Source organism: Microcebus murinus, chromosome 3, assembly GCF_040939455.1.
Source record: "Microcebus murinus isolate Inina chromosome 3, M.murinus_Inina_mat1.0, whole genome shotgun sequence".
Taxonomy (NCBI): Eukaryota; Metazoa; Chordata; class Mammalia; order Primates; family Cheirogaleidae; genus Microcebus; species Microcebus murinus.
In genome coordinates, this window is record NC_134106.1 from 50592482 (window position 1) to 50607424 (window position 14943).

At 34.2% G+C, this 14943-nt stretch overlaps 1 protein-coding gene across 3 annotated transcripts in view; it reads right to left on the reverse strand.

Annotated features, from left to right (window-relative positions):
- USP34 (ubiquitin specific peptidase 34) overlaps positions 1-14943 on the reverse strand; it is a 225921-nt gene that overhangs the window by 63942 nt on the left and 147036 nt on the right. For all 3 annotated transcript variants that reach the window (XM_012764850.3, XM_076000817.1, XM_076000816.1), the window contains 8 exons: positions 13085-13125; positions 12816-12940; positions 10789-10941; positions 9896-10000; positions 7881-7936; positions 7658-7778; positions 3066-3249; positions 2490-2650 (listed from right to left, as the gene is read on the reverse strand). In XM_012764850.3, the coding sequence (XP_012620304.1) occupies positions 2490-2650; positions 3066-3249; positions 7658-7778; positions 7881-7936; positions 9896-10000; positions 10789-10941; positions 12816-12940; positions 13085-13125 (946 nt within the window). The remainder of the gene's footprint in view (positions 1-2489; positions 2651-3065; positions 3250-7657; positions 7779-7880; positions 7937-9895; positions 10001-10788; positions 10942-12815; positions 12941-13084; positions 13126-14943) is intronic.

The following is a 14943-nucleotide window of genomic DNA, read 5'->3' on the forward strand; positions in this document are numbered from 1 at the left end:
CTACAGGCATGCACCACCAAGCCTAGCTAATTTTTTCTATATAGTTTTAGTTGGCCAATTAATTTCTTTCATTTTTAGTAGAGAGAGGGTCTCAATTCTTGCTCAGGCTGGTTTCGAACTCCTGACCTTGAGCAATCTGCCCACCCCGCCTCCCAGAGTGCTAGGATTACAGGCATGAGCCACAATGCCCAGCTCAATCATAGCACTTTGGGAGGCCAAAGTGGGAGGACTGCTTGAGGCCTAGAGTTTGATTTCAGCCTTAACAACACAGCAAGACCCATTTCTACAAAAAATAGAAAAATAAGCTGGGTATGGCAGCATGTAACTGTAGTCCCAACTATCTGGGAGGCTGAGGTAAGATGACTGCTTAAGCCAAGGAGTTTGAGACTTCAGTGAGCTGTGATGATACCATCGCATTCTAGTCTTGGCAACAAAGAAAGAAAGATCCTATCTCAAAAAAGAAAAAAAAAGTCTAAATTCTTTAAAATAATGCAAAAACAAGGAAATTTTACTTACTGTGAAATTTCTAAATAAATATACATCCCATATATGTGTATTTATTACTTATGTACCTATTCGCACCCATTAGAATGACTATCATCAAAGAAACAAAACAAGAAGTATTGGCAAGGTTGCGGAAAAATTAAACCCTTGTGCTTTGCTGGTAGAATGTAAAATGGTGTTGAAAAACGCATGGTGATTCTTTGAAAATTTAAACATAGAATGACCATATGATCCAACAATTCCACTTACGGGTATATATGCAAAATAAGTGAATGCAGGTTTTTAAACATATATTTGTACACCCATGTTCATAAGAGCATTATCTAGAATAGTCACAAAGTAGAAGTAACCCAGTGTTCACTGTCAAATGAAAGAACAAAATGGGGTAAGTAAAAAATAAATATTGCTCAGCCTTAAAAAGGAAATTCTTACACATGCTACAAAATGGATGAACCTTGAAGACATTATGTTACATAAAATAAGCCACTTGCAGCCAGTCACAAAAGCACTGATACTGCATCATTCCACTTTTGTGAGGTACCTAGAACAGTCAAATTGATAGAGATAGAAAGTAAAATGGTGGTTCCAAGGGCCTAACAGGAAGGGAAATGGGGAGTTAAGTGTTTAATGGGTATAGAGTTTCAGTTGGGGAAGCTGAAAAAGTTCTGGAGACGGTGGTGATGGTTGAAAAACAATGTGAGTATACTTAATGCCACAGAACTGTATACTAATAAATGGCTTATTTTATGTTGCATGTATTTTACTACAATTAGAATATATGTAGCTTTAATCTTTCTGTGAACATCAGAAAAGGGAACAGTAGAAATAACTGAAGTTTTCATCTATAGAATCTGGTGCACATGTGACTACTTTCCAAACTCAAATTCTATTCTATTAAACTCCAAACTATCAAATTCTGTCAAGAATTTTCTATATAGATGTAAATTTAAACTTAATTTTTAATAAAAATACCATTTATGAGACCTGCTCACAATGAGCACATCTGAGTGTTCTTTCTGTTGCTACTAATTCTTCAAAGTGCTAGTAATACCTTAAAGGTAGTCATTAATATGAAAAGAGAGACTATGGTCAAGTTGCCAGCTAGAAAAAAAAAATCACTGAAAACATGCTTCTTTGATAACAACTAGTTTTATAAAACTATGCAGATGGGACTACCAAATTTAGTCACAAAAATTTCCATAAGTTAAATGAATCAATTATTCAACTACTTTTAGTCATAAGCAATCTACACAGATGAAAAACTTAAAAATATCAGTATAACTAAAGCCAAAAACCCAAACCGTCTCGAGTAAATGTAAACTAGAGACTTTGAAGAGTAATTTACACATACTGAAGAATTCATTGAAGGTATATGAAGAATAGCAATACCTTATTAGGGAAAAAAAAAGCCAGGACATAAAGATGACATGATGGAGAAAAACAAAAATCCTGTGCAAGCATAAAGGAAGTTTGCCAAAAAATATAAAGGCAGTGCAAAAGGCAAAGTAAAAAATAGCTCATGGTAAAAAAGAATGAAAACTGGTAAAAATAAGTGAACAAAAATAACATGAGGCAGAGCTTACCCAAATAAACAAGGCCCACAATCTCATTTACTTTGGGATAAATATAAAAGAAACAAGCTCGGTGGTTTCTCTACTTGGTTTTAGGCTTTTTAAATTTTCTATGTAATTAAAATTTGTATTTGTTTTTATTGAAAATATATTCACTATTTACACTGACTGTATATATTTCCCAACTGTGTTTTCCTCTGAGAAATAAATTATACTATAGCATTACAAGTAACCTATTAAAATGAAAACAAAATTAAAATATACATGTTAGGTAGTTATGCAATCAAGTTTTTTCTCAATTTTTATTCATACATTATTCTCTCCAACAATAATTTACTACATTGAGATAATCAAGATTTATAAGCAAAATTTTAAAATTTGGTTTTACAGTTTTAAAAGAGAGGAAAATTCTACCTTAGCAGTGAAGACAGCTTGTCTTGCCTCAGGTATCATATAAAGCTGCTGAATAGTGGAAGCCAAATAACAAGTAGCTCCAAGGTTAGTCAGGCCAACAAATCTACATTCAGCACGGACATCCTCATGAGGCCAGTAGTCCCATTTGTAAGGTGCATGGGCTGGTTAAGAAAGAGGGAGGAAAAGACACCCCCCAAAACAAACTATTAAACATAATATATTATGCTTTTATTAACAGCCTCTACCTCCATTAGTTATATAGTTAATATAGATTATACATGATAATTGTCAAAATTAGGTAAGAATACATACTAAAACTAATTAATTCTCTAAAAACTCAAAAGACCATCAAAACTTGATTTTACTTGGTACTAAATTATTTTACAAACAAAGCCAAAATATTTAAAAAGGCCCTTCATGTCAATGTTTACTTTTTTGCTTTAATAACATCCTAGCAACAACCGCTTATACTGTTATAGTATGTGAAGAGTAGATTCTTTTTTTAAACAATGTCCTCCAAAATCTCATTTTTGCATTCAAAATTTATAAAGATGAAAGGAAAAGAATAATGCTTACACTGCATGTGTTGTGCCATGACCCAGTTATGTATTAGCCTGTAGTTTTCAACAGACCCCTTTACCATTTCTACTAACAAATCATAAGCAGCAGCTCTTGAAGAATGTGATTTGCACTTTGGCTGTTGTCGATCTTTTAGACTTGGCAACAAAAACAAGAGATTAAAGATATCTCTTAAAAACTCCTGGGGGAAAAAGAGAAAAGTATGTTATCTAAACTTGAATATTGATTACATTCCAAATATAACAAATGGCATAAAGAGTCAACTGGCTTATATGAGAAGCTACAATTTAAAAAAAGACTATTTAAAACCTTATAGCAACATTATAAACCATCATTTCAAAGACTTCTGGATATTCTTTTCGATAGAAAACCAAGTGAATAGAGCATCTTTTACTCTTCTCTCCCTCTTGATACCTACTAGCTCATTCTTACAGATTCTCTACGTACAATGTTATTATTTTCCACTCCATTAAGAAATCAAACATTTCTGTTAAAACCCCCTTCGCTGCCAACAAGTCCTATTTGTGCCTCTGCATTTACTTAACTTTCCCCTAATTTCACTGTAATAACAGCAACAGGAAGAGTAGCACAAGCAACTAACTCACAATGAGGAATTATTAAATACCAAGCACTGTGGAAAAGCCCCAACACAAAAGGCAACAAAGGTTAAGAATCTTGCCAGTAGTTGGAGTAGCAGGTGCCAGAGTCAGGATTCAAAACGCCAACCTCTTAACCTCTATACCAGTGAAGTTCAAATTTAAACAAGATTTATCATGTGACTTAAATTGATCCCCTTAAAGGAATCAATTTCAAGATCCTCATTCTACATGTGCTTATTCCTAAATTCAATCTGCCTGAGAAAGTGGTGCTGGATTTTTTTTTCCTCTTGCTCATTCCTAATTGGCCTACTGCTATTTTACCAAGTTACCGCCCTTATGCATCCCAAATATTATTATGGTACTTTGCTCTGAAGTATAAAACCTCCTGCAGTACTGTAAAGAAAAGAGGAAACGTAAGTAAGACTGAGACTGTGCTACCTTTAGAAAGGCTGGTTGTAAGGCTGGCCTTTGGCTGTAGTCTGAAACTGGATTGGTAAACAGTTCCCTACACTGATATAACACATTCCCTAAGTGATAAAAATGCCCAATTAGCTGGGTGTGGTGGTGCATGCCTGTAGTCCCAGCTACCAGGAGGCTGAGGCAGAAGGATCACTTGGGCCCAAGAGTTTGAGGTTGCTGTGAGCTAGTCTGATGCCACGGCACTCTAGCCACTGTAGCCCCGGGCAACAGAGTGAGACTCTGTCTCAGAAAAAAACAAACAAAAAAAAGTCATAGAGAAACAAAATAACACATTTGTTTGAACTGAAAAAGTCAAACTCTTTCAAAGACACAGTCTGAATTAGTTAATAACTTGTTTAGGCTGGCAGTGGCTCACACCTGTAATCCTAGCACTCTGGGAGGCCAAGGTGAGCGGATTGGTCAAGAGTTCGAAACCAGCCTGAGCAAGAGCGAGACCCCATCTCTACTATAAATAGAAAGAAATTAATTGGCCAACTAATATATAGAAAAAATTAGCCGGGCATGGTGGCGCATGCCTGTAGTCCCAGCTACTCGGGAGGCTGAGGCATGAGGAATGCTTGACCCCAGGAGTCTGAGGTTGCTGTGAGCTAGGCTGATGCCACGGCACTCACTCTAACTCTAGCCTGGGCAACAAAGTGAGACTCTGTCTCAAAAAAAATAAAAAAATAAAAAGTAAGTTGTTTAACAATAAACCAGCTTTGCCAATCAGTTCAGATCTAGAAATTGAATCAATCAGCTAAAATATCTATAGCTCCAAGGTTTTGCCAAAAATATATTTAAAGCCTGTGATAAAAGCATTTCATCAGAAATATTGGGATGCTAAAAGCATACTAAAGGCCGGGCATGGTGGCTCATGTCTGTAATCCTAGCACTCTGGGAGGCTGAGGCGGGAGGATTATTTGAGCTCAGGAGTTTGAGACCAGCCTGAGCAAGAGCGAGATCCCATCTCTACTAAAAAAAAATATGGAAAGAAATTAGCTAGACAACCAAAAATATATAGAAAAAATTAGCCAGGCATGGTGGCACATACTTGTAATCTCAGCTACTTGGGAGGGTGACAGAGTAAGACCCTGTCTCTTTAAAAACAAACACAAAACCACATGCACACATTTGTGTAAACAGTATTACACAGTATTCAGGTTAGAAGCTCAGAACTTGGTCTTGTGAAGGATTTGAATGACTCAGTCATACTCAAGTTGCTTAATATGCCTATGCCTCATTTTCATCATCTTGTCAAAAATGGGTTTGGTAACAATATCTAGTTTTTAAGGGCTCAAAAATTTTGCCTGGGATAATTATTTATACAAATTAATAAACAAAAGAGAAGCACAAAAGGCAGGGGGCAATGTTCAAAAAAACATAAATAATGAAGAAGAGTTAAGATTTTTGGAAAAAAACATTTCTAGCACACATGACAGAAAGAGTTGGTATTTTCAAAATAACTTTTACAAGTAAAGTGAGAAAAGAATACAATTTATAAACTGAAAATCACAAATACAACCAGACAATAAATGGAAAGACACTCACTAATAACCAAAAAAATAAAACTATAGCAATAGTGAGATTGGCAATGATTTAAGAGTCATGTAGGAATGTACAGATGTTTGAGAAACTGGCATTCTCATATGGCAATAAATGTAAACTGATGTTGCCTTTTATAAAATGATATAAACCATTAATTAAAATCAATATATTCTGGCTGGGCGTGCTGGGTTACAGCTGTAATCCCTGCATTTCAAGAAGCTGACGAGAGAGGATCACTTGAGGCCAAAAGTTCAAGACCACCCTAAGCCACATAGTAAGACCACATCTCCACAAAAAAATTAAAAAAATCAGCCAGATATGGTAGTGCCCACCTATAGTCCTAGTTAGTTGGGAGGCTGAGGCAGTGGGATCCCTTGAGCCCAGGAATTAGCACCTGCAGTGAGCTGTGATCACGCAACTGCACTCTAACCTGGGTGACAGAGCGAGATCCTATCTCAAATAAAATAAATCTATTTTACTTTTAAAACTTCATGAGTAAATAATGAGACAGGCATGCAAAGATGTTCCCTGAACAGTTAGTTTTTCTACAATAACTAGATGTCAATAAAGATTTAAATTATTCCCTTTTATATATTCAATATAAAATAATGTTCTATTTTTGATGTACTCATTTTTTTAGTGAAGAAAACAGATTATTGAATAGTATTTACATAACATAAACTTTGTAAAATGTAAATTTTATACAAATGTTCTTAATATAGCCACAGAATGTCCTGGAAGGCAATCACCAAACCATGATGGGAAATCAAACTACATGGGAACTTTCTCTTTTGTTGTACTTTCTAAAATTTTTTTCTTTATCATTTTTTGCTTTATAATGATGTTATTAGAAAAACTAGTTAATATGTTTATATCTGTGGATAAAACTTATATTTGGGTTGACATATAAGACTTCAACCAGCAAGTTTATAAGTAATCAAATCATTCCTAATGAGCGTAATGGAAAAAAAACCTAGTAAAAACAGCATAAAAATGAGTTTTATAGATTAGAAGAAGTAGCGCAGATTCCAAACAGATAAGACTGTCATCTTAAGTTTATTTTAAGAATCCTTTTGTCTATGCCCATGTGGATGCTCCTCCATCCTTTTGGTTACTGTTTCCTAACATAGTAATTTCAAGATACCAACTTGCCATAACTAACTCCTTCAATAGAGGCAATGACAACTGTGTCAATGGCAAGGTGAATAACTTAATCAAAAGAGTAATTAGACGTTTCTTGGTACTTCATTAGGTACTTCAAATATTCAACAGTAAATTTAGGCCAGGCAGGGTGGCTCAAACCTGTAATCCTAGCACTCTGGGAGGCCGAGGTGGGCAGATTGCTCGAGGTCAGAAGTTCGAAATCAGCCTGAGCAAGAGCAAGACCCCATGTCTACTATAAATAGAAATAAATTAATTGGCCAACTAATATATATAGAAAAAATTAGCCAGGCATGGTGGCACATGCCTGTAGTCCCAGCTACTCGGGAGGCTGAGGCAGTAGAATTGCTTGAGCCCAGAAGTTTGCTGTGAGCTAGGTTAATGCCATGGCACTCACTCTAGAAAGGGCAACAAAGTGAGACTCTGTCTCAAAACAAAACAAAACACCCCCAAAACCAATAAATTTATGTTCTGTAGGTCTTTAAAATATGAAACCAGTAAGTACTCTATGATGACTATTTATTAATTCCATTTTGTTAGGATATTAATTCATGATTTAAGATATCAATTCAAAATATACAATTCTACAGAAAGTATAACATTAAAGTAGAAGTTACCTTTTTATATACAGTCACAGAAATTTAAACTTGGTTTTGCATTCTAAAACTTTTATATTTCTCAGAGTTCAATTTATTTAAAGTTCACTTTTCCTGCCCGTAATTAAGTTCTAGCAAGCTTTACATTTGTATGTTTAAAAAATTTAACATATCCACATACAACAAAAAAATGTTCACTCATATTTCATATAGACATCTTAATACCTACCTGTCCTTCCCTTGAAAATTTAAAGGGTGGTTTGTGTTTAATAACACTTGTTGCAAGCCTTAGGAGTCCTGTAAGCCCATCATCCTCTATATTACCATCTTGATGATCAAGGATCTCCCTACTACAAAAAAAAAGGAAAAAAAACAAACACAAGACAGTTCACATAATTATGTCTTTTATCTGTCTTCAACAATACAAATGTCAATTTCACATCAAATTTTACCTTCGAATACAGTCAGCCAAATGTCTTGTCAAAGCATCTAAGTCAAGAAGTGTGGTCTTCATGCAAAAGGAAAATACAAATTCAAATATAGATTTATGTTTAGTAGTACACAAATTATTAAAACAAAAAAATCATTTCCTTATAGGTTCTCCCAAATTAATTCAATTATAAACTTAATACACCAACACTTTACTTATACATGATATCAATTAATAAAATTATAGGCTTAAACTCACCATTAATTATCCTACGAAAAAAGTATCAATGGAATGTTGGTAATAAACTGTGATAGTCACGATCTATTAAGAAGACACTAGTGTTGTTTTATTTTTTTGACAACTTTATTGAGATGTAATTCACATACAATTCACCTAGCAAGGTTTGTTTTTTATACCATTTTTAAGCTAGGCTTTAATAATAAACTAAACTCTGTAATTTCAAAAAGCTTTAATTCTCATTATAATTGAGCAACAATATTAAAACAGATTTCACAAAATAGAACTAAATTTAAGAGTACTCTCAAAGAAATGCAGATCTTTAAGAAGGAAAATTACTTTGGCAAGCAATAAAGATTAGATTCCTACTTCAGCTTAAATGGGCAAACCCAAGTTTAAAAAAATGCTTATCTGTATTAATACTTTAATCAATAATAATTAAGTAAATCAAAGCTTGCTCATTATTAATTTTTATAATTCTCAAATGAAAAGTAGAAGATTTAAAGACTTTAGATATAAACTAAAAAATAGGAATTACAAATACTACAGGATGTTTTAATGTAAAATGTGTATATTGTACTTTTCATTTAGATACATGAAAAAAAAAACTAAGAAAAAATGTTTCCTAAGAAAAAATGTTTCCTAAATATTTAAATGGATATGTTTCTTCATATGTTTCTCATTTCTTCTTTTTATTGAAACAAACTCTTGCTCTGTTGCCTAGGCTAGAGTTCAGTGGTGTCATGATAGCTCACTGTAACCTCAAATTCCTGAGCTCATGCGATCCTCCTGCCTCAGCCTCCTGAGTAGCTGGCACTACAGGTATGTGCCACCATGTCCAGCTAATTTCTAAATTTTTGTACAGTGTCTTGCTATGTTGGCCAGGCTGGTCTCAAACTCCTGGCCTCAAGGGATCCTTCCACGTTGGCCTCCCAAAAGTGCTAGAATTATAGGCATGAACCACCATGCCTGACCTTTCTTCTAACAACTTAGATGCGTTTTAACAATTTATCTGAGACCAGGCACAGTGGGCTCATGTCTGTAATATCCTAGCACTCTGAGAGGCTGAGGCATGAGGATTGCTTGAGATCAGGAGTTCAAGACTAGTGTAAGAAAGAGAAAAACTCCATCTCTACTACAAATAGACAAATTAGCTGGGCATTGTGGCACATGCCTGCCTGTAGTCTCAGCTACTCATGAGGCTGAGGCAGGAAGACTCCTTGAGCCCAGGAGTTTGAGGTTGCAGTGAGCTATGATGATGCCACTGCACTCTAGCCTGGTGACAAAGTGAGACTGTCTCAAAAAAAAATTGTATGAAGTGAAAAAAACAAGTCTTCATGTGGCAAGTTTTTCTTTGAAATTTACTTTCTGTGTTTGGATGGAAATGTCCTTTCAGTCTAGTTAAAAAAATTAGTAGATTGGCAAAAACCAACTATGTTTCTTTAGCTTAACATGACTTCTATTTGAACTGCAACTTTATTTTACATATTCAGAACTAGAGAGGTATATATTTAAATTTAAAATCTAAATTTCACTTTCCATGTAAGATTTTACTTCCACTATTATTCAGAATAGACAAGAAACTACTTATAGGCACCAGATGAAGACATTTCAACTATGGTCCAAGTAAAAACAAGACAGAAATTTGAAAAAGGACAAAGTACAGATAAAGTAGAAAAATTATGGTGGCACCAACAAGTTACAGATTAATAAGCATGCCCTTAATAACAAACACCAATAAAGTAATGAAATATATGTGTATAATTCAAATATTATCAATATATAATTTTCTGAACATACCTGACTAGCATCCTTTATATGTATGTTGTCAACTAATTTGCACAACAACCAAAAATATTCTTTACATCCGGGTTTTAACATTGGTTCTTCCTCATAATCATCTATCTATTAAAAAAATTTCATACATTGTAAAAAACATTTAAAAAATAACTTAAAATTATAATATACTTAAGAAACTATACACTTTAGGAAATAATTTATATTTATGATGTAAATCTCTACAGAAACTAAACAGTATTCAAAATCTAACAAAAAAGTGGAGGATATACTCCTAGTTTCTGTACAATCAGAATAACTGAGAACATAAATGACTAATATGAGAACTATTAGGAAAACAGTCACAAACTATACTTTGAAAAGATATAAATAAGGAGGAAAATAATGTAAATCCTACAATGTATCAAATTTCTGGGATTAGTAAAATTTTTTTTATTAATGGGCTCTGAATTTATTATGTAGTAGAAGCCTTTTTTTTACAAGGCTAGTACCTACACTTAGGGAGGAAAGAAAACTAAAAATTCAGAATAGCATAAGAATAAAAAAAAACCTGTGTGACTAAATGGAGAAGGGAGCTACATTTACGATGTTTCCATCATTCAACTTAATACAAGGCCCAGAATCTAGCAAGAAAAAAATGCTATTTCCAAAACAAAATGTCCATGAGAGAGCCCACAGGACTGAAATCAAAACAGATTCTTCTTCCTTGTTGTAACAAGGATACAATGTGTCACAATGCTGTCACTTTAAAAACTGCATAACTACTCCCTTCTTGGTAAAAATTATAGACAGTATCCAAGTACTCAAAATTACTGCAAGGATATAGTACAATGGTAAACTTGAGGCAAAGGAAATCACAGAAATAGAAATTGTCTCTAAATACAGTAAAATCTTACCCTGATAGGTTTGAGTGCTTGAGCATCAGGAAGGAATTTCAACAATGTTGAGGCAGCCAATAGCAGAAAAGAACGATTGATTGAGTCTCCTCCATCTAGCCCTGATAGAGATAATTTGTAGAGACCATTGCAAGATTCATGACGAACTGCAGTCTAAATGAAAAAGCAAGTTCCATAGTCAGTTTGAGTTAGTATTAAAAAGCTAATGTTAATATGTTGGCAGAAATAACATTAGGTAACTTAATATTTTAAATACAATGTTCTGATCACATACACAAGCATGTAAATAACATGGTCAAAAAAGTACTCCAAAATATACAGTAATACCGTGTTTCCCCAAAAATAAGACAGGGTCTTATATTTATATTTCCTCAAGAAGGCATCTTAGGGCTTATTTTCAGAGGATGTGTTATTTTTTTTAAGTACGGTACAACAATGTACATTTATTCAAATATAGTTAAGATGTCTTCTTCTAGGACATCATCATAACTCTCCAAACCCCAAATTCTATCCTGAATTTCTTGCAACTTTATTTCCTTTAGAACCATTGGCCCCAATCTCTCATGTCAAGCAATAGAGCTCTCATGAGGCAGATGAGAAGGGCTGCGACAAAATGCATGGGTTGTGCAGATACACTGCACAGCCACACCCATCACTAGATCTTATTTTCGGGGTAGGGCTTATATTGCACAAATGCTTAGAAATCCTGCTAGGGCTTATTTTATGGGTAGGTCTTATATTTATTTTTCCTCAAGAAGACACCCTTAGGCTTATTTTCAGGTGATGTGTTATTTTCCCCACAAAGCCCCAGGTTGCAGCCCGCACAGGATGGCTGGGACCTGACAGGTGGAGCCAACCTTGTTGGTGGGGCTGCCCACACATTTCCAGTCACCTCTGGGATAGTAGCTGTCATGATAGGGCAGATGAGAAGGGCTGCTCGTCTTCTTTACCGCTATGTGACAAAATGCATGGGTTGTGCAGATACACCGCCTAGCCATGCCCATATGCTGCCTAGCCACTCCCATCACTAGGTCTTATTTTCGGGATAGGGCTTATGTTGCGCAAATGCTTAGAAATCCTGCTAGGGCTTATTTTATGGGTAGGTCTTATTTTCGGGAAAACACGGTAGTATTTTAGACATACGTATTTTCATATGTATGTCCATAAAAGCAAACAAAACCAAATAAGCAGACCAACAGATAAATATAAAAAAGAACTGAGGGAGGATATTCATAATTGTTTAAGTTATTTACATTATCAGTAACAGGATAAGGTATTTTCAGAACTATAAGTAACTTATAAAGTACTTAAATCAGAACATTTATAGATGGTAGAGGAATTGCCCAAATGTCAAAATGGTTACCTGGGACAGAGCTAGAACAAGAACACATATGGCATTCAATCCAAAGCTTAGTATTAGATAATGCTAATTTAAAAAATAAGTAACTCTGTGGCTAAATACTAAGTGTGTGTTTCTACTCTTCGGTTAAAAATATAACATGGGCAATATCAAGATATGGCTAATAAAAATGATACTGGCCTCAGTGTCAAAATGGGAAGCAAAATATATCTTGTTTATTTTTAGTCTCCCTTGCCTCTACTTCTATTTAAATAGAAAAGGAACAGAACATTTCTAAAACATAAACTATCAAAATAAATTCTCAAGCAACTTTCCATTCCCTGCAAAAGAACAAAAAATTTAAAAAAATCCAAAACAAACAATTACTCTATAAAACAAACATTTCAGGGAAAAATCTAAGTAGCAGTGCTGCAGAATATACAACATTTACAGTTCTTTCTTTTTTTTTTTTATTTTTTTTTATTTTTAAGTCAACAGAATGTCATAGCAACATTTACAGTTCTTAACTGTACATAGTTCAAAACACTCTAGACCATAAAAGATTAAATAATGTCATATATTTACAGAATCACACACATTTGTTTTTATTCGCTTTTTAAAAAATTATCAGTGCTAACAATATGAAAACATAAAAAGTAACACTACTTATCTCCAATCTTTATCTTACCTCAGGAATAAGGAGGGTCAATTTCTTCAGCCAATCTTGTAAATGATCACTATCAGCAAGGCTAGATTTCACTAAAGAACAGCAATGAGCCCAACTCACCAAAAGCCACATTGAATAATGTGAAACTAAAGAAAAATCAGAAAATATTATGACTATAAAAGGTTTAGGCTAAAAAGAAAACACAATGATCATTATTAAAGATAAAATATATCAATATATCTATTATTCAAATCTTTCTTTATTAAAAGTTAACTTTGTAGAACCCTTACCTTCATGTCTAGACCTGTGATCGGACTGAGCTTTCAAAACTCTGTAAAGTAAAAACACACCACCACCACTAAATTGAGAAATAGATTAAAATAATTCAATTTATTATCACATATCCTTTAAAGTTTATAACTTCCCTCTTATAAAAGATTAAATTTTAAGAGAGTTACATATTTCATATTTATTTGTTCCATAGACTTTATTATTTACTTGAAGAATCACTGGCAAGTCAAATGCAATGAAATAGAGTAGAATTATGGTTACCAGAGGCTGAGGAGGAGGAGGGAATGGACAGTTGTTGGTTAAAGGGTACAATGTTTCAGGTAGACAGAAGGAATACATTTTGAGATCTACTGACTGCACAGCAGGATGACTATAAGCAATGAAAAATGTCTTGTATATTTCAAAATAAAACCAAGCCCTCCCATCCCAAAAAGAATCACTGGTAAAATCTTACTGTAGCAAAAACCAAATGACTTTTGATTTAATAACAAAATCTGAGTGAATACAACATGGATTGAAATGTGTAAACCCTCAAAAGGGCTTATGATTCAGTTACTAAAGAGATGTGTATCACTAAGAAATAGGTTATAATGATTTAGAGTCTAAGCTTAAGACTCAATCATAAATTGACTTAAATGCCCTTCCTTCTGTATTTATAATGTCAATTTCTATCAGGAATGGTTAAAAGCAAATTATTAGAAAGTACAGAAAACTGAATAGTTATTATTTTACTACTATTTTTTATCATGATACCTTTTTTTTTTGAGACAGAGTCTTGCTTTGTTGCCCAGGCTAGAGTGAGTGCCGTGGCGTCAGCCTAGCTCACAGCAACCTCAAACTCCTAGGGCTCAAGCAATCCTGCTGCCTCAGCCTCCCGAGTAGCTGGGACTACAGGCATGCGCCACCATGCCTGGCTAATTTTTTCTATATATATTAGTTGGCCAATTAATTTCTTTCTATTTATAGTAGAGATGGGGTCTCGCTCTTGCTCAGGCTGGTTTCAAACTCCTGACCTCGAGCAATCCGCCTGCCTCGGCCTCCCAGAGTGCTAGGATTACAGGCATGAGCCACCGAGCCCAGCCATCATGATACTTTTAATAACATTAATAGAAATACACTATCCAAATTTAAGGAAAACTAAATATTAAATTTTTTCTTTGTAACAAAACCAATAAATAGGTACAATTTCCCTCACAAATAAAGCAATCTGGCCTCCTCAACTTTATGAAAATTAACAAAACATCTTTTAAAACCTCTAGAAGTAACTTATCAATTTTACTAATAAAAAGTTAATAAGATTAAAACTTAACGATCAAGTATTTGATCACACTTCACTTTTAGTTTTTATTGTTTTGGTACAATATATTTACTTTACTAGGAGCAACCCACTGCCCTACCTTTTACATTTGTAGCATTAGAAGATTTTTCACAACACAAAAGCAAAAATTTCCCTCTAGCTGCCTTATACTGACCTCCTAGCACTGTATGAACTGAAGGTGAGGGCCTATGGGAAGCTTATGGCACAGAAAAAGGAGCAGAGAAAGCACTAGGGATTGAGAAGGGCAAGCTAATATTGCAAAGACTGTAATGAGTTCTGTAAGAATAGAACTAATTAACCTCTTTTAAAGGTTTTTACATTAGCTTTATAAATCATTTGAGTACAATGGCAAAGTTAGGCTCAATATAAACACCTATGGAATATTTAGAAATTAATTTCACATAGTCTACCATAATACATGTGACTTATGTAAGGCATACAAAGTCTCCATGCATTAATCAGCAATTACACACATATCTCTAGCTCTGATCACTGACAGCCCAGAAGCAATGACATGCCAATAACAATGGATACACCAAG